Source organism: Portunus trituberculatus, chromosome 10 (assembly GCF_017591435.1).
Source record: "Portunus trituberculatus isolate SZX2019 chromosome 10, ASM1759143v1, whole genome shotgun sequence".
Taxonomy (NCBI): Eukaryota; Metazoa; Arthropoda; class Malacostraca; order Decapoda; family Portunidae; genus Portunus; species Portunus trituberculatus.
In genome coordinates this window covers 7,256,102-7,282,898 of record NC_059264.1, presented here as the reverse complement: position 1 = coordinate 7,282,898, position 26,797 = coordinate 7,256,102, and the positions used below count along the sequence as shown (strand labels likewise).

Here is a 26,797-nt window from a genome sequence, read left to right as displayed (position 1 = left end):
TGTGCTTTCAGTCATTGTTTTCTTACTCATTTGGGTTATGTACATGTCTTTTCTCAATTTATAAGGGGTTGGGAGAGGAAATTCCGCATATCCGGATATTTCGCGTATCCACCAGACCCTTGGCTGCTATAATCCGGATACGCAGGCGATTACTGTATATACAGGTAACTCGATATACTCGTATTTGATTTACGCGTTTTTGTTATAACGTGACCGAAAAATATTATAATTAATTTAATTTGCGCAATCGGTTTGCTTATACGCAATTTGGCTCAACCGCATTTTCAAACTGAGCGGCAGACACAATTTTAAACTGCGCGCCAGAGAGTTCTGCAGCTGGCCAATAGGTGGGAGCTCCGCTCTTCTCAGGCCTCATTTGCAGTCTGCCAGCACTGAGTACAGACAGAATCTCTTCAATCTGCCTATAATTCACCAAGATGGCCCTAAAATGTCCTTCATCTTCTGCATGTGGGGTTATTTTTGATAAGTGGATTTTTGATAAAGTGGTAAAGCTCAGAGGAAGATGGTGACTGACTGTGGTGTGAGTGGTGGCAAGGCAGTGACGCAGTGAGTGTTGTGTTTACATATTCTTTGTTTTGTTGTTTTCTCTTATTATTTTTTGCTTTCTCTTATTATTTCTTGCTTTTCCCTCTACTTTAGATACACTTCTAGTATTTAGAATGGTAAATAATAAAAATATGTTCATTTAGCTAAATAAAGAGTATTTTGTACGAATTTTTTTGGACTACATCCCGCATCCCCCTTATTATCTATTGTTTCTTATGAAAATTACATGTTTGTTTTACACGAATTTTGATACACACGATGCCTCTTGGAACGCATCTGTCGCTTAAATTGAGTTACCTATATATATATGTCTGTATTTCCACCTGCCTATGACTTAAACTCTTTCAAAAGAGGAGTGTCAAGACACCTCTTACGTTAACTGGACCCTCCTTTTAGATTTTTTTGTTTTTTCTCTTTCTACTTTCCTTTTAACAGGGCCTGGCAACCAGCGGGATTTTTTTTTTCCAACACTGTTTTCCCTTGGCCAGTGCCCTTGTAATGTAAAAAAAAAAAAAAAAAAAATATATATATATATATATATATATATATATATATATATATATATATATATATATATATATATATATATATATATATATATATATATATATATATATATATATATATATATATATATATATATATATATATATATATATATATATCCACCTATTAATAGTAGTAATACATTAATGATAATAATAATGATAATAATAATACAAAAAAAAAAATAATAATAATAATAATAATTACAATAACAATAAAATAATAATAATCATAAATATTATTATTATTATTATTATCATTATTATTACAGATTCAACAACAAATAAATTCTCAGAGAGAGAGAGAGAGAGAGAGAGAGAGAGAGAGAGAGAGAGAGAGAGAGAGAGAGAGAGCTGCTGCTGCTGCTGTCAAAGGAATAAATTATGAATTTTCAGAGATTCTTCATGTGATTTTGTTAACTTTCAACCTCTTCTGCAATGTACTTTACTCCTTTTTTATGCTTCCTCATCTGCCCAAAAAGTAATAAGGTCCCCAAAGATTGTTGGTTTATCAGAGGTAGTCATAAGTTAAGAATCATAAGATGAAAAACTCTATTAGTGATGGAAATGATGTCTTATATATCAATCAACTCAGTGCTTTTCTCACAAGAGAAACAACCAACATGAGAAAATCCCTGAATGTGTGAAATTGAAAAATTTTTTAAGACATATAAAGGTACTGAAATGATGGCATTTTCAAGGATAATCATGGTAATCTGACAAAATTGATAATACGATGCACTCCTGGTCCCCTGCTCATCAAATCAAAGGAATTTTACTGGATTATGAATTGTTTAAAGTAAAGAAAACACAAATAAGAATGTTTTCATATTTAGTAAAGGAGAGGAAATACTGCTTTTTCCATGGTGTGGCCATCTGAAAATAATGAAGTGGAGAAAGGAGAAATAAGAATATACAAAAGAGTAACTCAAATATTGAGAGGTACAGATACTTACCATTGATGGAAGTATCACTCTCAGGTTTACTCTCAAGTGGTGGAGGCAGGTCTAACAACCTGGAAAAGATTATGTAATTGCCAATGATGCTAGGGGAGACTATTAAACTGTATACATTTTTCTTGAAGAGAGATGACTTTGAGAAACAAAAAGTACATGTATTCCCTAATATACAATTGGGTTAGGTTACTGAGAACTCAATCATAATACAATCAATCACAAAGCAAACTCAAGATTGAATATGAAAATTATTAATGTGCTTCAAGATTTTATATATACACCTCCTAAGACCAATAAAAAAAAACATTAAATACTATAGGTAAATATAGTTATTGCCAACAGTCACAAGACTGAGAATTGGCCACACCTGCCTCAATGCCCACCTGCACAGGCTGGGAATGACCGATTCCCCCTATTGCCCTTGGTGCTCTACACAGCCTGACACCCCAGAACACCTGCTGCTGCACTGCCCGTGTCACCACTCATACCGTGTGGCCCTCCTCCACTTACTATCTGCTCTTCAACCACACAGGCCAACACTGACTAACCTGGGTGGCTCCACAAATTCCAATCTGGCTTTTAAGACTCAACCTCACTAGGGCCTCCTTACAAAAAACAAAACAGCTCTACTGCATCTAACCTGAACACATAACCGCTGCATACTGCACCTCTGGGGCACTAAAGGTTGTGACACATAGCTCACACAGGCCCCAACAAACCAACAAGAAAAAAAAGAGAGACTTGATTTTTCTAAAAATTTCTGATTAAGGGATAGCAACTTCGTTTGAGATATTGTTCAATATCTCAAAAACTTAATTCCTCCATATTATATCACCTAAATACAACATGCCCTCTTCTTCAATAACACTTAATTGTCTCCTTTTTCTATAGTGAACATTTTGGTCCATCTTTTACATATAATCTAAACTGAAAATTTTATATTTCACCTCTAGGTAAAGCAACTTTTATGAAGTCAGGTGTTCTGAGTCATCTCTGCCAGTTTTTTCTTAAAAGTTTAATCAAGAAAATACAGCACACTGAAGCTTTGGAAAAACAAAAACAGACCTAATGGAACCTATGAGTTGATAGAAGCAAAAGTAACAGAAAAATGAGACTGAGAAAGATCATAGGGTGATGTTAATGGATAATATACCACTGGGAAAGCACATTAATAAAATTGTTGGAGAAACACAGTCTTCTTAACCCCTTATGTACAATATTTTTTTTTTACCTTCCTTCCCCACCTGGCTGACCATTTCCAGGTATTTTTCAACTTTCGCCAAGGGATTTTTTTTTTCTTATGAGACTGTAGATCATATTTTTCCGCATCTGAACTTCTAATCTGCAACTCTCTAAGTGCTCTGGTTCGGCCGTGGTGGGCCGTCAAAGTCTGAAACATTAAGAAATATCCTCCCTGCAGGCCAACAGAAAACGGGGGTTTCATGTGTTAAACGCAAGTTTTGCGTAAAAGTAATGAAAGACTGATGATTTGAATGTGTTGCACAACTCTAAAATGAGTGGTGTAACACAGGAAGCATCATGACACCACGTGTATGTCTGCATCATACAGCTATCACCTCCTACAGCCACAAACACACACACACACACACAAAAAAAAAAAAAAAAAAAAAAATTGTGGGTCATTTCTGATGCACACGAAGTTTTGTGGGTATTGGGGGGTGGACTGCTAGTACGCAGTGCAGGCCAGCAATGGAATAGTCAGTCTTGACCTACAAAAAACGCTCTTTCCAAAGGTGCTAACACCAGCTTGCTACCTCTTACCACCAGTTTTTTACAGCCCTTGCTATATGTAGGCTGATCGACATTACAGTTTCAAATATCACCCGCCAATATGTAGGCTGGTCGCACGTTAGGGGTTAAGAACATGAGAAGCATTTTCATAAAATGATGAGAATATGAAGATTATTGTAACTATGATATGTCAAAAGTAGCAGTGATTTGGTCACCAAGTCTAAAGAACATTAAAAAGCTGCAACTAAAAGAGAGAAGTCCATGAGAAGAGATTGTTAAGACTGGACTTCATGACTCTGGAGCAAAGAAGAACATGAGGGGATTTGATGGCAATGTTTTGTTTGATGAAGGGATTGGAGATAGTTGATAAAGAGGACCTCATATGTAAAATTGTAAAATGAGTGAACCACAAATGCACACAGGAAAAAATTGAAGAAAGGCAGATAAAGTGAGATAGCAAAAAGTATAACTGTTGAAGTTTAGAATGCATTGGACAGAGAAGTGGTCAAAGCAATAATAATACATAATTTCAAGATGAAGTTTGATAAAGTCTAAGATAATAAGATATAGGACAATATGAGAATAGCTCCCTTTCCATACGACATAACTGGGTAAACACACACACATCACAGATCATGAAGAACCAAAGTCAAGTACTTAACACTCACCCAGTAGTCTTCTGAGACCCTAAAATAATTTCATTTCTCTTTCTCCCATTTTCAAGAGTCAAGGGAAGGAGACTGGGTGATGCCTGCATTTCTTCTGCTTCATGTCTCTCTCCAGTATCTCTCTTTGTCCACAAATGGCTCTCAGGAGCTTTTTGTAAATAGTCTGGGGAATGGCTGGCTCCATCCTGCAGTTGTTTCTTTTGCTGCACTGAATGTTGTTCTCTATTGCAATTACTGCTGCTGGTTGAGATGCTGCTTGCCTCCCCATTTTGCTGCAAGTCAGTAATGACAACAGTTGTTAATACTTTCAATGTCATTTAGTCTATCATTTCTCTTTACTCTTTGTGTCATTTAAAGTGAATAGGATATAAATATTTAAAAATTTTGATAGAAACATGATGACAATATAGGAATACAAATACTTCTGGTATTCTATCACTTTCTTTTATATAACTAACTCCCTTTTAAAGCACCTAACATACTTTGCTGTCATCCTCCTTGCATCTAATCTTAATTTACCTTTCACCACATAATGACCAGACTGTAAGGTTGGTCATTATGCCTTCATTCTCTCCTTCCGACACTCACATCCAGTAATCTTCCCAATACATTTATGAATACAACAACATTCACTTCACTCTTTTGTCACATGCAAGTATCCTTCTCCTTGGAGAAAGTACTTGCAGTCACTAACTCAAGCTCAATTTCTAGTATATGAACATAAGAAAATAAGGAAACAATGTCATGAACTGAGATGTTACAGGGAATTGGTATATCAAGGCGCAGGAAACTCTAACATTTTCCTATTTTAATTACACTACTAATTAGTTACTTTTCAAAGTTCCCTATACATACTCATCTTCAATCTTTTCAAAGTTACTTGGCATTGTTTCGCATTCAATATTTAATGGAATCATCATGTCAGAAGACCAGCAATTTTCATAAAAACAGATGACGTTCAATGAGTACAGTTAATATTCAGTAAGAAAAACACATGAAATCAGCTTCACATAAATAATCAAATATATTCCATAAATACATAAATCTTTGTATCACAGAAGAACTCATTGATGACCCTGTACCAGATGCTGTAGACATTATTTATAGAAGAGATGAAGTTTTAAGTATGCAAGAGGATAAGAGAGAAAAGTGGTCGAAGAGCTTTGTTTATATCACTGTTTCCCGCACTAGGAGTGGTAAGGATGGGTGGAGGTAGGTGGAGATGGAGGGATTTGTTTCTTTTTGTGCCTTTTCAGTTACTTTCGTTCATCATAAACTCTTACTTAATCGCTTAACTTATTCATTACATTTTTAATGATACACTTTATTGCTGAACATAATAGGTAATTTTTTTTCTTTTTACTTCACTTCAATTAACTTAACTTCCTTCACTGCTTTTTTATCTGCTGAACATTTCACAAAATAGCTGTCCAAAGAGGTTTGTTTCATTCTCCTTTTAAGAATGCTTCAGATGTCAGGTATATGTCATTACATAGGGCCATTTGCTTAGGATCAATGGTCAGACAAAAGAAATTTAGCTAATTAACTGTACAAAAAAGTATAGAATGGTAACACATGAAAAATTTTTCCACGAAAAAAAAAAAAAAAGTTAACTGAATGTGTCGGATGCTGGGCGTTGCTGTGACAAATAGCAGCAGCACATCTGGAGCTAGCATTTAACTCAAATTTTGGCTTGCAAGTCAAAGCAAAAAACTGACTGGATGACAGCTCATATCTCACATCACTCATAAGTTGAGGTGCTCATATCTCCTGATTCTAATATACATATAGAGTGGTGCCCTGCGATAACAGACACTTCGGGGGTGAGAAAGTGTCCTTTATTGCAAACTGTCCGTTATTGAAAGTGTTTTGTCTGTAAGACTCTTTGCCCCCCACCCCCCACACATTTTCCCCTTTTCAGTAATTTATTCTCTTTTAATAACCAGAAAAAAATATTCTAAACATTTATACCGCCTTATTCAATGTTCAATGCTGGAATAAAAGTTAATTATTATTTAAGAAGTACACTCGACCCTCGAAACAACAGACCTCCCATCAACAGATTTCGGACACTACGGACAAATTCTGGAGTCCGGTTTAATCTATGGACGAATATTAAAATGCGCGCGATTGTCCGTTCCCGGCAAATTGTTGTCCGGTAGGTGGCAGGTCAGTCGCGTCATCAGCTGTTGGCCCCCATGTTTAATCTTCAGTCCGTGCGTTTTCAACCAACAGCCAACATTGTCCAGTGCTTACCACGGCTTTTTTATGCATTTGTACCCTTCCCACGAGTGCTTAACCTATCCAAAAATGCCTCCTAAACCTAGAAACCAGTCAAGTGTAATCGAAAGGCTCTTCCAGTGGCTGCTAAGCTTGAACTAATACGAAAATTTAAAAATTTTACGTATTTTACGTACATTTTATAGTTTTTACGTACTTTGCAAAGAACGGACTTTTGCAATCTACGGACAGGGTCGTGCACGCATATGTCCGTTGTTTCAAGGGTCGAGTGTATAGTGGAGACCCAATACTTGAACTTAACTTGTTCCAAATGGCTGTTCGAGTATCAAAAAGTTCAACTGTTGATACCTATAAATCAGGTAATTCAATCTATTCTTAGCAAAACCTCTAGTTTATAAAAACTTCAATGTAATTCTTTTTTATAATTTTGATTTGTACATACTGTAAGTGAAGGCTAGTGATGGATAACATAGAAGAGAAGGGAAGAAGGTTGGGGAGGAGGAGGAGGTTGTCCAAGGACGAGTTACCATCCATAAAAATGTCTGGTGTGATTCCTGTGAGCTTTGGCTCTCTAACACTTGCACTCTCACTAGATTCCTGATTTTCACCAACAATAAGTCTCTTTGGTGCCATTGTAAGTTGCTAAATGAAAAGTACTGACAGAATGCAAAAGAATGTTGTTTTTCTCAAGACTGATGCAGGTCTAGGGATGTGCACCGGTATCCAGTATATTGGAATACCGGCAATTTTTTTACCAATAATATGGTATCAGAATGGGACAATGGTGATGAATTAAAGATGTAGCTTCCCCTCCTAACCTCTCTCACCACTGTCTTTGTTTTTCTTTCTCTCCCTCTGTTGATCCCATCCCAAATTGGTTCCACAAGTTGTTTTCTACATTCTCTCAGTGTCCATCCTGACACTCCATCTAGCCCCATTGTTTTTCTTACATCAACCTCTTTTAATAACTTGCTAATTTTCTGTTTTAGATATGAGAGGACTTCAATGTCAGGTGAAGCCTTTCACTTCATGCTCAGTTTCAATCCACTCATTCAGCATTTTCTTATTTGATGACTTATAAGATGCACATGCATCTTATAAGTCATCAAATACAGTATGTTGGATAACAGATATGAATAAATAATTATATGAGGCAAGTTTTATTCACATACACGAGTGAGAAAAATAGTCACATACCTCCTGGATGGTTAAAGGTAAAACTTCCCTCTCTCTCAGAAGTTCAATCAAAAGAGGAATACTGTGACCTGAAAATATTTGTTCAGAACATTAGGTACATTACATTAGTAACAATAAACATTATATTCTCAAACAAATCATTCTTTCTACTAATGTGAGATACTACTCAATACTAAGATTTAAAAATATAAATGGAATAATACACAAAAATTTTCTTTGGTTCAAATCTACAAGTGGCTGTTTCATCATTCATGGTGCTACAGAGAGAGAGAGAGAGAGAGAGAGAGAGAGAGAGAGAGAGAGAGAGAGAGAGAGAGAGAGAGAGAGAGAGAGAGAGAGAGAGAGAGAGAGAGAGAGAGAGAGAGAGAGAGAGCTATGACCTGAACTCATTGAAGAAGGTTTGAGGACATTTATTCCACTACTGTACTCTTATGGCACTCTTCAGGGACCAGCATCTCAGTGGGCCTTTTTATATAATCACAGTTTTTGATGACTGGCCAGTTTTCTCCTCTTACATAAAAAAAAAAAATAATCAAATAAATAAATAAATAAATATTATATATATATATATATATATATATATATATATATATATATATATATATATATATATATATATATATATATATATATATATATATATATATATAAGGATGGAAGTACTGGAGATTTGGGTATTGAAAGAATCTTAGAATGTAAACTACAAGAATGAAATTAATACATATAAAAGTACCTTTGTCATCATTAATGCCCCTTTTTCCTCTTCCAGAGGCTAAACCAAGGGAGGAAGACAGAGCCTCTGAGCCAGGATAAGACCAAAGTGATGGGTGACCAGACTCTGGAGAAAAGACTGCCAGTGAGAAATCCAGGCCAAGGCACTGAAGAAAGTCCTGCACAAGACAAGCAGCAACAGCCCCCTCATGTGTGCCTAAGACTTGTCGTGTTGGCGGGCTGACTAATGGAATGCCCTTCTGTGAAGGAGAAAGGAGACATATGGAATAAGTAGGGCTGAAAGTGAGATCAAGGTTTCTATCTTATCTTTTTATAGCCCTAGATAAGTTTCCTTTTGAAAATATAAATAATTAATTAAAAAAGAAAATTAATTTAATCATGCAGTTTATGATAAACTGACTGTGAAAATATATTAATCAATGAAAATAAAATTACAAGCAAAAATAAACTAATGAGGTAAGATTGAGAAAAAGCATTACTGATGTATGCCATCCTATTTGCTCTGTCATGTCCACTTTGAACCATAATGAAAATGCTGAGAAACTGATGTGAAGATGAGACATATTTAACCGAGAGAGAGAGAGATATCATCACCAGGAATCAAACATGTAACACAAAAGTATACAGTACAATGCATTAGGCAAAGGGAGGGTAATCATAGGCGCTATGTACTTCTGATCACCATACAGTTTTATCTATTCAATTCAATAAATTTTCAGTGCAAAATACAGCAAATATAGACTATTACATTTTTTTTTCTTGGTAGTGTTATGAGCTGCATTTATTACATCATGTAAGTAAGAAAAGAGAATAAAAAAGCCTACTATGACATTGAGAGCATGTGAGGCTAGGCATTATGTGTAAGACAGCCACCTCATTATTATAAGATGCCCCGGTGCCTAGTAATTGTTCTTCCTTGCTTAATTTTGTCCACTTCCTCTTGTTCCTTTTGTTTGATAGTCACATAGTAAAGAGCCCAAGAGTTGTTCTTGCTTGTTGGATAGCAAAAATCCATCCAGACCAGTCTACCTGTTTGTTATGATTTAATGAAGATTTCATGACATTTGTCACTGTCTTTTGGCTGACTTTATCAGACCTGCACAGGGGGCAGGCGATTAAGTGGGTTTTTTTTTTTTTTTACCAGATTTCCTCTAATACATAAAAAAAAAAATTCCTTATCTATAGGGATAGGGAGGATAGGACTAAACCTGTTGAGTGTGAAAATAGGTTCGGTTTGTTGGAGGGGGAGGGGGAGAGTGAGAGTGGAGTGAATGAGGTGGTTGTGGTGAGTGAAAGGAGAGAGAAGGGGGTATAGGAGAGGAGGAGGGGGGTTGTGCCTAGCACACCTCAGGTGTGTGTGGTGGGTGACTCTCAGGTTAGGTACTTAGATAGCACTTTCTGTGGGAAAGACAGGGATAGGAGGATGAACGTGTGTATGTCTGGTGCAGGTGTGAAGGCAGTGAGTGAGGAGGTGCAGAAGAGAGTTGGGGGGATGGAGAGGGAGGGTGTAGTAGTTTGTCAGAGCAGGTGGGTCGGAGGAGTTAGTGGCAAGATTTCGGGAAATGTTAGGCAAGATAAGGGAGAGTGGTAGGAGGTGTGTAGTGTCAGGAATCTTGCCTCGTGTGTATGTTAGCAGGGAATGGTTGTCTAGAGCCATTGGTGTGAATGATCGGGTAAAAGGGATGTGTAAGGATATGGGTGTCAGCTTTGTGGATGTATGGGATAGGTTCTATGGGCAAAGGGATTTGTATACTAGGGATGGTGTGCATCTGAGTAGGAAGGGTGTGGAGTGCTGAGTGGATGTCTGGAGGGGAGTTGGGATGGAGTGTAGGGGGTGAGGTAGCAAATGCATGTTAGACATAAATTAGATAGGATAAACAGAGATAGTGAAAAGATTAGGAAAGATTTCCAGGTGCAAATAGGAGAGAATAAGATTAGGATTCCAAATAAGGAGACAGCATCTAGGAAGGTAGCAGGACTTAAATGTTTTTATGTAAATGCCAGGAGTCTTAGGAACAAGAAGGACGAGTTATCTAGTTATATAGTTGAGGAGGACTTAGATGTTGTATGTGTCACAGAGGCATGGGTAAATGAGGAAAAGTTTAGGAAAATAGGAAAGAATATGAAGTAGATGGATACATTATGTATTTACACCAGAGAATTGGTAGGATAGGTGGAGGAGTAGTTATTTATGTAAAAAATCCTTCATTTCCAGTCAGGTTAATGGTATTAAGGTAGATAACAGAGTAGAGTCCTTATGGCTGGATGTTAGAGTAAACAAAAGTAAGGTTATTAGAGTAGGAGCTTTTATAGACCACCTAACCAGTCAGCAGATGTAGACAACCTTATGGTAGATGAGATAAATAGGGGTGTACTAGTCAGACAATTATCTTAGGGATTTTAATCTTAAGTCAGTAAACTGGGAGAGGATGGTAGGAGATGCTAGTGAAAATAAGTTTATGGAAAGTTTTCAGGATAACTATTTAGTGCAGATGGTAGATAAACCTACTAGGGGGAGGAAGGTTTTAGACATAGTACTAACAAATATTGAGCATTGTTTAAAGGAAGTTGAGGTAGGAGAGACTTTAGCAAACAGTGACCATCATATAATTAGATTTATCATTAATTCCAGTAGGGATAATATAGTGAATAAGACTAGAGTCCCAAACTATCAGAAAGGCAATTATGGTAGGTTACGTCAGTTATTAGGAGAGGTAAACTGGGAAGATAGTTTTGGAAACAAAACTGCACAGGAGATGTGGGATATTTTTAAGGTTGTAGTAAAGGGTATAGTGATGCAGTGTATCCCTTACAAAGATATAAGGCAGAGAAACAGGAAGCCATTATGGTGGACTCATGAGATAGGTAGACAGATCAGAGAGAAGAAGAGGGCATATAGAGAGTTGCAGAAAAGTGGGAAGATGTAGATTTGATTAGGTACAGACAGGTCAGGGATGATTTGAGTAAGGTTATAAAAAAAGTAAAAGGCAGGCAGAGATAAAACTAGCTAGAGCTGGGAGTAAAGATCCCAAAAATTATATAGTTATTACAAGGTCAGTGATAAAAGAAATAAGGATAGGATTGGACCACTCAGAAAAGATGGTGTAGTAGTGGATCAAAATGAAGACATAGTAGAATTATTGAATGAACAATTTTCTTCAGTATTTACTAGGAAAGAATAGGAAATCCTGTTACAAACAGTGCGACGAGTAGTTTAAGAGCTTTAGAAAATATTGATATAAAACCGGGAATTATTAGGAAATTTATTCTTGAACTAGACGATAGGAAAGCTAGTGGTCCTGATGAGCTACATGCCAGAGTACTTAGGGAGGGTGTAGACAGTATTTCTGAAGCACTTAAGTTAATCTTTGAAAGATCACTTAGGTTTGCTGAGATACCTCAGGACTGGAAGTTAGCTAATGTTACACCAATATTTAAAAAAGGTAGGAAGGATGATGCAAATAATTATAGACCGATCAGTTTAACTAGTATAGTATGTAAGATACTAGAGAAAATCATTAAGGGTAGTATTTGGGAGCATTTAAATGAGAATAGATTAATTAGAGATACCCAACATGGCTTTAGATCAGGGAGGTCCTGTCTTACAAATTTGCTAGATATCTTAGAATATATTACCAAGGAGTTAGATGATGGAAATAGCATAGATGTTATATATCTAGATTTTAGCAAGGCGTTTGATATGGTACCGCATAGGAGGCTAGTATACAAATTGAGACTACATGGGATAGGGGGTAGGTTAGTTGATTGGATTAGTGAATGGCTTTCTGATAGGAAACAGAGAGTAGTATTAAATGGGGCAATGTCTGAGTGGAAGGGTGTACATTAACGATTAGATATAGGAATTAATAGCAAAGTATCAAAGTTTGCAGATGATACTAAGATAGCATGTGCAGTACAGGGTGAAAAGGACAATTACAGAATACAACGAGACCTGGACAGGCTGATAGCATGGGCAGACAGGTGGCAGATGGAGTTTAATTCTGAAAAGTGTCAGGTTATGCATTTAGGTAAAGACAACACAAACTTTAGCTAAGAGATGGAGGGATGTTGGCTAGAGGCAGTAGAGGAGGGGAAAGGATTTAGGTATAGTGATAGACAGGACTATGAAATTTTCAAAGCAATGTTTAGAAGCAAGAAATAGGGCAAATAGGATCCTGGGTTTTATAAATAGAATTGTTAGTTATAAAAGTAAGGAAGTGGTGCGTAGCTTATATAATTCCTATAATAGGCCCCATTTAGAGTATTGCATACAGGCCTGGTCACCCCATTATAGGCAGGATATCAACACGTTAGAAGCAGTTCAGAGAAGAGCAACTAGGATGATACCAGCATTAAAGCGCCTGGAGTATAGAGATAGATTAAAGGAATTAAACATGTTTTCATTTGAGAGGAGATGTATAAGAGGGATATGATAGAGTTATTTAAAATGTTCTCAGATACAAACTACATAGATGTGAGATCTTTCTTTACCTTAGAGGAGGAAGTAGGACTAGAAATCATGGCAGGAAGATTAGAAAGCAAGGCTGCAGGTTAGATATAAGAAAATATTTCTTTAGTCATAGGGTGGTAGACTTCTGGAATGCATTGCCAGAGAGGGTTGTAAATAGCACTAGTTTGACAATGTTTAAAAACAGAGTAGATAAGCACTTAAATTTATTATATTTATAATTATGTATAGCGCTGCATGCTAGTTTTTATAAGAAATTTACTATAGTTAAACAAGACATGATCCCCATGTATGGGGATCACAGATTGTAGAGGAATTCGCTGCAGAACTTAGCACTGTTAATGGGCCAAATATTTAGAAATAGTATATAATGTCTTGTGTACTTGTAAGTGTATCTTTAAGTACTGATGACGAGGTCGTTGTGCGACTGATACAGGATAACCTAGATGGGCCCTGGTGGCCCTTTGTTATCCTATTATTTATGTTATGCTATGTTATGTTATGTTATAAGTTAACATGAGCAGGGAGCAGGCCATGTGACAGGCTGTTCCCATCTGCACATTGTCTCCTCCATTTTGTCCTCTGGGAGTACTGTGGGTGACACATCTCTAGTTGTTAACCATACATGATATAGGGAAGATATGCATTATATCCTGTCAGAAGTTGAAGCAATATATATATATATATATATATATATATATATATATATATATATATATATATATATATATATATATATAGTATAGGAGAGAGAAGACCCACAAAATGACGGTTATCTTCATTATATCCACTTCACACAACGTTTCGGGAAAGTACATATCCTATCTTCAGGTGTACAATAAGACACTGTAAAACCACACGTAAAACATTAAAATATGACCAGACACAGTGGTCCTGCTACTAGTTCCTCCAACAGGTAAGTGGAGAGGGAGACTGGCTCACCAATATTTATAGGCTCCTACTCACTAGCTGGCAAAATCTGATTGGTTCACTAAGAATTTCCTATCCAATACAATATATAACACAATATTCTAATCTGTCATAGCTGATGCAAAAAAGAGGACAATTTAAAGGTATGATGCAAAACAGTTAGTCTATTACAGAAATATTTTAGCCCAAACAAAATTCTCAATGCTGAATGGTTGAAACAAAGTACACGTATATGAACCTCAAATCCTAACTATGCTAAAACGACACTATCTCACCTAGTTCGAAATTATTAAGTAAAAATTAATAATTTGGTAGCTATTTCTGTACCATTTAACTCTGGCTTCTCTTTTACAATAAATAAAGATTCCGCCATCCTAAGGTCTGAGTTACAATATGCCTATACTTTATGTTAAAGTCCTGATCAGTAAATGCATGATTACATTGTAATGCATGTTCTCTTATATTTGAGAAACTAGCCTCAGTGATACGAGCATTTGTTCTGTACGATACTCCCAAGTGCTCAGAAATTCGAATTTTTAGGTTCCGACATGTGGAACCAATATACCGTGACATACAGTCCGGACATCTAAAGCAATATACTATTTTTGAGCACAAAGGAGTAGGAATAGCATCTTTAAATTTAAATAGAGAACCTATGGTATTTTTATTAACAAAAGTGAATCTAAAATCAATATTCAGAACATGTTTCTTGAGTAAATGAGACATTGTATTACGTAAATGGTAATTAAATTGTCCTGAGAAGGGCAATGTAATGTACAGTAAAACCTCGCTTGACGAACGTCTCTAGGGACGAACAATTCGGGAGACGACCAAAAAATTTGTCAATATATCGACCCAGGGGACGAACGATATTTTGGGGGACGAACGCGGTGTGAGCTGTTTGTGTGATACCCAATCCGGCTATCACAACAACAGAACAAAACATAAGCACAAAAGAAAATAGAAACAGGAACATACGAAAAATATTACATAACATAATCTCCGTGCCACCACGATTTCCTCCTGTTTTTCCTGGGCATGGTGATGTTACCAGCACGCTCTACTGTAGCTTCCTCGGCGTTATCCTCGCTGCTCTGGTGGCTCTCAGCGTTGCTGTCATCATCATCCTGGCCATGTCCAGGTACTGCACATCCATCGCAGTTGTTTCCTCGCTCGCCTGGCAAGGAACACCGCCCTACTGCCCGCTCCTCTCACACTGAGCATCACCTCCGAGGATCAAAAGAACTTCCTGGCCACGTACCTTTAACTTCCCTTCTTGGAAATCTAAACTTGCTCCCACACGCATGAGGAAGTCAATCCCCAGCAGGACCCTCCTTTTAGATTTTTCTGTTTTTTCTCTTTCTACTTTTCTTTTAACAGGGCCTGGCAACCAGCGGGATTTTTTTTTTTCCAACACTGTGTTTGCCCTTGGCCAGTGCCCTTGTAATGTAAAAAAAAAAAAAAAAAAAAGGCAAGGGTCTTCCAAAGGCAGAGACGAAGACTGGCAATCTTTCCATGTTTCCCACGTCGATGTTCACTATAACGGGCCCCCACATAGCGGCACTGACTTGTGACGCTACACAGCTGTTGTGTAGCTCTGGCAAGCTGCGCACATCCAAAGTTCTCTCTCATGACTGTCTTCTCGGATCTTGTCTGTCTTCCTCCCCATCCTCCTCTCCTCCATTCCATCATGCCATCAACGTCCAATCTCTCAAGTAAATAACCTTTTCTTTTTTATTCATTTTATTATCATTTTGATAGCATTTAGGTAAGTAAAACAATTTAGGCTTTCTATAATTATTTCGTTCATGTCATGCATACATTAAAGGTCTATTTTGAATGGGTTTTATGGACAAAAGTATGATTTTTTTGGTCTGGAACGGATTAATGGTATTTCAATACATTCTAATGGGAAAAATTGATTCAGGGGACGAACAAATCAGGTGACGAACAGGATTTAGGAACGAATTATGGTCATGAGCTGAGGTTTTATTGTATATATACACACACACACACATAGATACTAACTCAGATGAGGCTGGACTGATGTGTCGAGTAATGGCAGCACTCCAAAGCATGACTAGTATCTCAAAACAGAAATTGAACTAAATCGTGGCTCGAATCTCAAGGTATTACTTGTTCGTTATTGCATGCAAAAGACATTATTTACTCATAACACAACAACTCCGGAGCCTTCGTCTGGGCCACACGACACTTGCAGGTCACTTGCACTGTCTGCGCCTGTCTGCTGATCCCTATTGCCCTTTCCTGTTGCATTTCCTGCTCTGCTGCCCACGCTTCTACTCCCACCGCATTGCACTACGCTCCCAGCTGTCCACCCTGGGCGTCACAACATTCGACCTGCCTACCCTCCTGGCGGCCTCAGGCGTCCACCCCTCTGGCAACATGCAGTCCTTCGCGTTCACAGCCCTAATCAACAACAAAAACAAGCTTGTGTTTCATAATCCTACATACTTGTAAATAATATAACAATATAACCTTTTACTTATATAACGCTTTTACTCCTACCGCACTCCACAAAGCTCCCAGCTGTCCCGCCCTGGGCGTCACAACATTCGACCTGCCCACCCTCCTGGCGGCCTCAGGCCGCCCCTCTCGGCAACCTGCAGTCCTTGATTCATGGCCCTAATCAATATATTCCTACATAGTTGTAAATAATATACCAATATAACAATATAACCTTTTACTTACCTGAATAACCATAAAAAATGATTGGTTGAAAACTCGATAATATGCTTTGAAAGTACAAAAACTCGAGTTAGTACAAAATCAACTTACGTCATGTTTCAGGAACGTAACTCTGACGTAACTCGGGACCTTACTGTATAAATATATATATATATATATATATATATATATATATATATATATATATATATATATATATATATATATATACAGTGGTACCTTCAGATACAATTTTAATTCATTCTATAACCATCATTGTATGTCAAAAAAATTGTATGTCAAATCAATATTTCCTATATAAATACATGTAATATGAATTAATGCGTTCTAGCACTATGAAACCACCCCAAAACACAGTTAAATTACATATAATATACACAATTTGTATATAAATAAACGAGTAATAACACACATAATGATAAAAAAACACATTAATATGATAAATGTTAATAAAATCAATAAAAAAAGAAAGGAATTTTACTTACCACAGTGACGGTGAGCTGCGGCCTGCAGGGTGAGGAGGAGGAGGAGGAGGAGGAGGAGGAGGAGGAGGAGGAGGAGGAGGAGGAGGAGGAGGAGGAGGAGAAGGAGGAGGATTTATACGTATGTAATGTACGTAAACACAAAAACATTGCTAAACTTATTTCTAATGCTAAACTTATTCTTTATGTTTTCTTGGGGGGTGGCTTTTTAAATTTTTCTTTTTTCTTACGTAATCATCACCTAATCATCACTTTCATGTCTGGCCTTTTTGGCCTCACTTTCATCAGTTTCAGCACTCTCACGTCTGGCCCTTTTGGCCTCACCTTGACTTTCACTAACTGAAACCTTCAGAAAGTAACGGTCAAGAGAGGTTTGTTTCTGCCTCCTTTTTAGAATGTTACGAAAGAATGTGAGACACGTATCATTATATAAGACACTCGCTCTGCCTGTAGACCATAACAGGGTGTCTTTTTTCCACAAAATCTGACACTTCCTACCACTTGCCAAGGATATCACGAATTTCACGTGAAGTTAGTTCCTCCTCCTGCTCAACATCCTCCTCACTGCTGAGTTCTTGCATTACCTCCTCGTGGGAAATCTTGCGTAACTCCTTCAGCTCCTCTGTCGTGAGTTCTTCAGCGTGCTCCTCAACGAGTTCAGCAACATTTGCCTCATCTACCTCTAAGCCCATACAGCGGCCAATACATACAATCTCCTCCTCAACAGGATCGAATCCCTCAAAGTCTCACTCTAAAACAACATCTGGCCATAATTTTCTCCAAGCTGAGTTCAATGTTCTTTTGGTAACACCTTGCCAGGCAATATCTATAAGCTTAACACAGATCACAATGTTGTAACGTTGCTTCCAAAACTCCCTCAATGTTAGGTTCGTATTTTCAGTAACTTCAAAGCAACGCTTGAAAAGATGCTTCGTGAAAAGTTTCTTAAAGTTGGATATCACCTGTTGATCCATGGGCTGGAGGATAGATGTTGTGTTGGCTGGCAGATAGACAACTTTAATGAATTTAAATTCATCTAAAATGTCATCTGCAAGGCTAGGGGGGTGACCGGGGGCATTATCCAAGAGCAGGACACACTTAAGTGGCAGACCATTATCAGTCAAGTATTTCTTGCCTGAAGGACCAAAAACTACCTTCATCCATTCAATAAAAAACTGACGTGTCACCCGTGCTTTACTATTTGCACGCCACAGAACTTGTAATCTTTCTTTAATCCCTTTATGAGCTTTGAATGCCTTTGGATTTTCTGAGTGATAAACTAGTAACGGTTTCAATTTGAAATCGCCACTAGTGTTGGCACAAAGGGCAAGCGTTAGCCTATCTTTCATAGGCTTGTGACCGGGTAGACTTTTTTCTTCTGCTGTGATAAACGTACGCCTAGGCATTTTCTTCCAAAACAATCCTGTTTTGTCACAATTGAATACTTGTTGTGGCAGGTATACTTCTTCACAAATGAGTTTTTCATATCCTTAATGAAATTTTCAGCCCCCTTAACATCAGCACTCGATGCCTCTCCATGACGAATGACAGAATGAATGCCATTTCATTTCTTAAAATTGTCAAACCATCTACGACTGGCTTTGAACTCATCACTCCCTTGGCCACCCTGCGATGATTCTCCCTCCATCTCGGCTGCTTCACGCTTAAGGTCTTGGAAAATGGTGCTAGCCTTCTCACAGAAACAGAGTCACCAGCCAATTGCTTCTCCTTAATCCATATTAAAAGTAGCTGTTCCATCTCATCATGTTTATCAGTACGTAGCTTGGAAATAATGGTGACGCCTTTGGAAGATTGCAGCTTCTTGATCTCTTCCTTCTGCTTGATGATTGTGGATATTGTAGAAGGATTGCGGCCATACTCCTTTGCCAAGTCGATGATACAAATGCCACGCTCATACTTTGTGATAATTTCATGTTTTGCTTCCATCGTGATCATTTTCTTAGGTTTTTTCTTTTCACTAGCTTTGTCTTTAGCTTTGGGACCCATGGTTAATAACAAAATAAAGTATATATATCCAAAATAAGACGAAAAATGAGCACAAACACAACGAATAACACATGTTTGAACAATGAGGTGTCAACAAACAAACTGAGTGGGCGGCAGCCGACCGCAGATTTTGCTACCTAGCGTTCGCTTCTACAATAGTTATTATCGTTCATCGTATCTCAAATTTTTCGTTGTATGTTGGGGCATAAATTTTCGAATATTTCATGTCGTATCTCAAAATAATCGTAAGTTAGGACGACCGTATCTCAAGGTATCACTGTATATATATATAAATATATATATATATATATATATATATATATATATATATATATATATATATATATATATATATATAATTTCTATTAGCTTTTTACAAACCTTGCCCCCAAAGAAAGGATTGTTTTGTAATGCATAAAGTGAAGTCTTACATGAAATACCAAAAAATAAAGCAGAGATGATGAGATCGGCCACAGACGGCGGAGACTCCGGCGACTTGGCCACTTCTTTTTCTTGTGACCTTTTAAGCTTGGCGTGTTGTCTTTCACCACGATATTAAATTTGTTTTCACTCCTCTATTGCCTGCTATAATGGATATCATATCTTAGTATTCATATACGCTCATGCCATGAGGATAACCTGGATTCCATGGCACTGAGTGATAGTGAATTACTAATGAAATACTGCGATACTTCATTAGTAATTCACTATCACTGGTGTACCAGGAAGTGGATATGCAATTGAAATATGATAAATTTATGGATTTATATAACTGTGCTGTGAAGCAGTTTGTGCCATATCACAGAATGAGGACTTTAAATAATAAGCAGTGGTTTAATGGAAATTGTGAAGAAGCAAATAAGAACAAAGAAAAGGCATGGAAAAAAATTAAGAAAAACAGTGAAGTATTATCAAGAGAAGGCTACAAAACAGCAAGGAATAGATATGTTGAAGTAAGGAGAACAGCACAAAAGGAATATGAACAGAGAGTGGTGGAAAACTGTGATAGTGACCCTAAAATGTTTTACAAATTCATAAATGGAAAATTAAATAAAAAGGAGGCAATAGAAAAACTCAAAGTTGGGGAAGAAGTATATGAGGATGCTAGAGATATAGCTGAAATATTGAACAACAACTTTTGCAAAGTGTTTACAAAGGAGGAGCATTTTACAGGAGAAAGGCCTACGGAAATAAAGCAAATGCATGACATCATGGTTACTAAAGTAGATATAAGGAAAATTATAAGTAACTTGGATATTAATAAATCAATGGGGCCTGATGTCATATCTGGGAGGTTCCTGAAAGAATGTAAAGACCAATAATTGTTGAACCACATATTTGATATTGTGGAAACCTCCATACGAACAGGAATAGTCCTGAAAGAGTGGAAAAGAGCTGACATTGTGCCTATATATAAGAATGGAAGTAGAACGGAACCATAAAATTACAGACCAGTATCGTTGACTAGTATATTGTGCAAGGTATGTGAAGAAGTAATCAAAGCAAAGTGGAGTGAGTATCTAGAAAGTGAAAACATTCTGAGTGAAAGGCAGTTTGGTTTCAGAAAAGGAAGATCGTGCATATCCAATTTATTATGTTTTTATTCAAGAGTGATTGACATACTACAACAAAGAGGGGATGGGTGGATGCTATTTACCTGCATTGAGAAAGGCCTTTAACATAACATAACATAACATAAATAATAGGATAACAAAGGGCCACCAGGGCCCATCTAGGTTATCCTGTATCAGTCGCACAGCGACCTCGTCATCAGTACTTAAAGATACACTTACAAGTACACAATACATTATATACTAATTCTAAATATTTGGCCCATTAACAGGGCTAAGTCCTGCAGCGAATTCCTCTACAATTTGTGGTCCCCATACATGGGGATCATGTCTTGTTTAACTATAGTAAATTTCTTATAAAAACTATCATGCAGTGCTATACATAATTATAAATCTAATAAATTTAAGTGCTTATCTAATCTGTTTTTAAACATTGTCAAACTAGTTCTATTTACAACCGTCTCTGGCAATGCATTCCAGAGGTCTACCAACCTATGACTAAAGAAATATTTTCTTATATCTAACCTGCAGCCTTGCTTTCTAATCTTCCTGCCATGATTTCTAGTCCTACTTCCCTCCTCTAAGGTAAAGAAAGATCTCACATCTATGTAGTTTGTATCTGAGAACATTTTAAATAACTCTATCATATCCCCTCTTATACATCTCCTCTCAAATGAAAACATGTTTAATTCCTTTAATCTATCTCTATACTCCAGGCACTTCAAAGCTGGTATCATCCTAGTTGCTCTTCTCTGAACTGCTTCTAACATGTTGATATCCTGCCTATAGTGGGGTGACCAGGCCTGTATGCAATACTCTAAATGGGGCCTAACATAGGAATTATATAAGCTACGCACCACTTCCTTACTTTTATAACTAACATTTCTATTTATAAAACCCAGGATCCTATTTGCCCTATTTCTTGCTTCTAAACATTGCTTTGAAAATTTCATAGTCCTGTCTATCACTACTCCTAAATCCTTTCCTTCCTCTACTGCCTCTAGCCAACATCCCTCCATCTCATAGTTAAAGTTTGTGTTGTCTTTACCTAAATGCATAACCTGACACTTTTTAGAATTAAACTCCATCTGCCACCTGTCTGCCCATGCTATCAGCCTGTCCAGGTCTCGTTGTATTCTGTAATTGTCCTTTTCACCCTGTACTGCACATGCTATCTTAGTATCATCTGCAAACTTTGATACTTTGCTACTAATTCCTATATCTAAATCGTTAATGTACACCAAGAAAAGAAGAGGTCCTAGCACTGATCCTTGGGGTACCCACTAACCACTTCCTTCCACTCAGACATTGCCCCATTTAATACTACTCTCTGTTTCCTATCAGAAAGCCATTCACTAATCCAATCAACTAACCTACCCCCTATCCCATGTAGTCTCAATTTGTACACTAGCCTCCTATGCGGTACCTTATCAAACGCCTTGCTAAAATCTAGATATATAACATCTATGCTATTTCCATCATCTAACTCCTTGGTAATATATTCTAAGATATCGAGCAAATTTGTAAGACAGGACCTCCCTGATCTAAAGCCATGTTGGGTATCTCTAATTAATCTATTCTCATTTAAATGCTCCCAAATACTACCCTTAATGATTTTCTCTAGTATCTTACATACTATACTAGTTAAACTGATCGGTCTATAATTATTCGCATCATCCTTCCTACCTTTTTAAATATTGGAGTAACATTAGCTAACTTCCAGTCCTGAGGTATCTCAGCAAACCTAAGTGATCTTTCAAAGATTAACTTAGTGCTTCAGAAATACTGTCTACACCCTCCTAAGTACTCTGGCATGTAGCTCATCAGGACCACTAGCTTTCCTATCGTCTAGTTCAAGAATAAATTTCCTAATAATTCCCGGTTTTATATCAATATTTTCTAAAGCTCTTAAACTACTCGTCGCACTGTTTGTAACAGGATTTCCTATTCTTTCCTAGTAAATACTGAAGAAAATTGTTCATTCAATAATTCTACTATGTCTTCATTTTGATCCACTACTACACCATCTTTTCTGAGTGGTCCAATCCTATCCTTATTTCTTTTATCACTGACCTTGTAATAACTATATAATTTTTGGGATCTTTACTCCCAGCTCTAGCTAGTTTTATCTCTGCCTGCCTTTTACTTTTTTATAACCTTACTCAAATCATCTCTGACCTGTCTGTACCTAATCAAATCTACATCTTCCCACTTTTCTGCAACTCTCTGTATGCCCTCTTCTTCTCTCTGATCTGGCTACCTATCTCATGAGTCCACCATAATGGCTTCCTGTTTCTCTGCCTTATATCTTTGTAAGGGATACACTGCATCACTATACCCTTTACTACAACCTTAAAAATATCCCACATCTCCTGTGCAGTTTTATTTCCAAAACTATCTTCCCAGTTTACCTCTCCTAATAACTGATGTAACCTACCATAATTGCCTTTCTGATAGTTTGGGACTCTAGTCTTATTCACTATATTATCCCTACTGGAATTAATGATAAATCTAATTATATGATGGTCACTGTTTGCTAAAGTCTCTCCTACCTCAACTTCCTTTAAACAATGCTCAATATTTGTTAGTACTATGTCTAAAACCTTCCTCCCCCTAGTAGGTTTATCTACCATCTGCACTAAATAGTTATCCTGAAAACTTTCCATAAACTTATTTTCACTAGCATCTCCTACCATCCTCTCCCAGTTTACTGACTTAAGATTAAAATCCCTAAGATAATTGTCTGACTAGTACACCCCCTATTTATCTCATCTACCATAAGGTTGTCTACCTCTGCTGACTGGTTAGGTGGTCTATAAAAAGCTCCTACTCTAATAACCTTACTTTTGTTTACTCTAACATCCAGCCATAAGGACTCTACTCTGTTATCTACCTTAATACCATTAACCTGACTGGAAATGAAGGATTTTTACATAAATAACTACTCCTCCACCTATCCTACCAATTCTCTGGTGTAAATACATAATGTATCCATCTACTTCATATTCTTTCCTATTTTCCTAAACTTTTCCTCATTTACCCATGCCTCTGTGACACATACAACATCTAAGTCCTCCTCAACTATATAACTAGATAACTCGTCCTTCTTGTTCCTAAGACTCCTGGCATTTACATAAAACATTTAAGTCCTGCTACCTTCCTAGATGCTGTCTCCTTATTTGGAATCCTAATCCTATTCTCTCCTATTTGCACCTGGAAATCTTTCCTAATCTTTTCACTATCTCTGTTTATCCTATCTAATTTATGTCTAGCATCTTTCTTCTGGAATGCATTTGCTAACTCACCCCATACACTCCATCCCAACTCCCCTCAGACATCCACTCAGCACATCCACACCCTTCCTACTCAGATGCACACCATCCCTAGCATACAAATCCCTTCGCCCATAGAACCTATCCCATACATCCACAAAGCTGACACCCACATCCTTACACATCCCTTTTACCCGATCATTCACACCAATGGCTCTAGACAACCATTCCCTGCTAACATATACATGAGGCAAGATTCCTGACACTACACACCTCCTACCACTCTCCCTTATCTTGCCTAACATTTCCCGAAATCTTGCCACTAACTCCTCCGACCCACCTGCTCTGACATCGTTCCCACCTACGTGCAAAACTACTACACCCTCCTCTCCATCCCCCAACCCTCTTCTGCACCTCCTCACTCACTGCCTTCACACCTGCACCAGGCATACACACATTCGTCCTCCTATCCTTGTCTTTCCCACAGAAAGTGCTATCTAAATACCTAACCTGAGAGTCACCCACCACACACACCTGAGGTGTGCTAGGCACAACCATCCTCCTCCTCTCCTCGACCCCCTTCTTTCTCCTTTCACTCACCACAACCACTTCATTCACTCCACTCTCACTCTCACTCTCCCTCCAACAAACCGAACCTATTTTCACACTCAACAGGTTTAGTCCTATCCTCCCTAACTGCCTCCGCTTTCCTTCCCCTCGCAACCTGCCATCTCTGCCCATCCTGACTACTATCTTTCCCAGTCTGGCTCGCCTGCTCCCTCTTCCCCACTCTGCTCTTCCCGACAGAGGGCCAAGCCACCCTGTCACCCTCAGAAGGTCCAACCTTCAGCCTAACAATGATCTCCTGCCTTATTTTTTCCACTGCCTTCCCAAGCCTCTAAACCTCCTCCTTCAACTCAAAGATGAGAACTTCGTTCGCACTTTTCCCCTCACTTAGCTTTCTGATTTCCTCTCGCAATTCTCGGTGCTCAAGAGAAAGAACTAAATTCTCGCTCTTGAGCCTACACACCATACACTCAGAAAAGTCAACGACCTTCCTGTCATGCCCACACATCTCACACACAACAAACTCTCCCAATCCCATCTCAACACTCTCTTTCACGCACTCAATCACACTCTGATATACCTCAGTAGCTACTGCCATACTAATTTACAATCTGTTAACTCACAAACAAATAAAAATACTTGGTGACGGGGGGGGGAACCGCGGGTGGGGGGGGCCTAAGTGAGGTCAACTAATCCTCTTTCAAGGTCAACTTGACAGTTACAAGCCTAGTCTCCTCGCTCTACCAAAATACTTTTAACTCACAAACACTGATTCTAACCACTATTTCACTCTAATCTAACACCTGCAGTACACACTTTCACTTCACTAACACTCAAAAGCACCACACACAGACACCAAGCACAAACACCACTCGCTAACTATAAAAACCACAGCCACACAATAGACTGATGTGGAAACTAAAGAAGATTGGAGGAGTAAGTGATAAACTAGCAAAATGGATGGAAAATTACTTAGTGGGAAGAGAAATGCGAACAGTGGTGAAAGGAAAGAAGTCAGAGTGGAACAAGGTAACCAGTGGAGTTCCACAGGGGTCAGTGCTTGGTCCCATCATGTTTTGATTTATGTTAATGATATGCCAGTACGAATATACAGTTACATGAATATGTTTGCGGACGATACTAAAATTATGAGGAGAGTAAAGAATGTGGAAGATTGTAACAAGTTACAGGAAGATCTTGATAAAATATATGAGTGGAGTAAAGAGTGGCAGATGGAATTTAATATAAACAAGAGCCATGTTATGAAAATGGGAAGAAGTAGATACAGACCAAACAGGGATTATAGGCTGGGTGATGAGAAAATTGAAGAGACCAATGAGGAGAAAGACTCAGGAGTAACCGTGCAAAACACTCTGTCACCGGAGAAACACACAAACAAGATATTTGGGAAAACATATAACATGCTTCAAAATATTGGCCTTGCATTCCACTACCTAAATGAAGGAATGATGAAGAAGATACTATGCACTTTAATAAGACCACAGTTAGAATATGCAGCTTGCGTCTGGTCACCACACATGAAGAACAATGTGAAGAAGGTGGAAAGGGTACAGAGGCTGGCAACAAGGATGGTACCAGGATTCAAGGAGTTAGACTATGAGGAAAGACTGAGGGAGCTGGGGCTGACCACATTAGAAGAGAGAAGAACAAGGGGTGACATGATAACTATGTATAAATTGGTGAACAAGATTGACATATTGGACAGAGAATTGATAAAGGTGACCACAAGCAATCATCTCCGAGGACATGGAAAAAAAACTAATAAAAGACATCTGTCTAAATAACGTGAGAAAGTACAGTTTCCTGCATCGTAGTATTGATAAGTGGAATAAACTGAGCAGTGCTGTCGTTGATGCGGTGTGTGTCAATCAGATGAAAGAGAGATATGACAGGAGAAGACAAGGAGACAGGACAGAGAAAACTTAGCTCGGGCCCTGTAATACACAAATAGGTAAATACAAATAGGTAAATACATTGTCGAAAAATGTAAGGAGCAACCAAAATTGTTCTATAGATTCATAAATGGAAAAATTAGGCAAAAAGAAACAATAGAAAGGTTAAAAGGAGAGAAAGGGATGGTGGAAGACCCAAAAAGTATGGCAGAACTATTAA

The 26,797-nt window shown here is 37.8% G+C and overlaps 1 protein-coding gene across 3 annotated transcripts in view; it reads right to left on the bottom strand.

Annotated features, from left to right (window-relative positions):
- Positions 1-26,797, bottom strand: part of LOC123501900 (centrosomal protein 43-like) — a 64,933-nt gene that overhangs the window by 17,159 nt on the left and 20,977 nt on the right. For all 3 annotated transcript variants that reach the window (XM_045250968.1, XM_045250969.1, XM_045250967.1), the window contains 4 exons: positions 8,660-8,897; positions 7,927-7,994; positions 4,489-4,760; positions 2,069-2,127 (listed from right to left, as the gene is read on the bottom strand). In XM_045250968.1, coding sequence (XP_045106903.1) covers positions 2,069-2,127; positions 4,489-4,760; positions 7,927-7,994; positions 8,660-8,897 — 637 coding nt within the window. The remainder of the gene's footprint in view (positions 1-2,068; positions 2,128-4,488; positions 4,761-7,926; positions 7,995-8,659; positions 8,898-26,797) is intronic.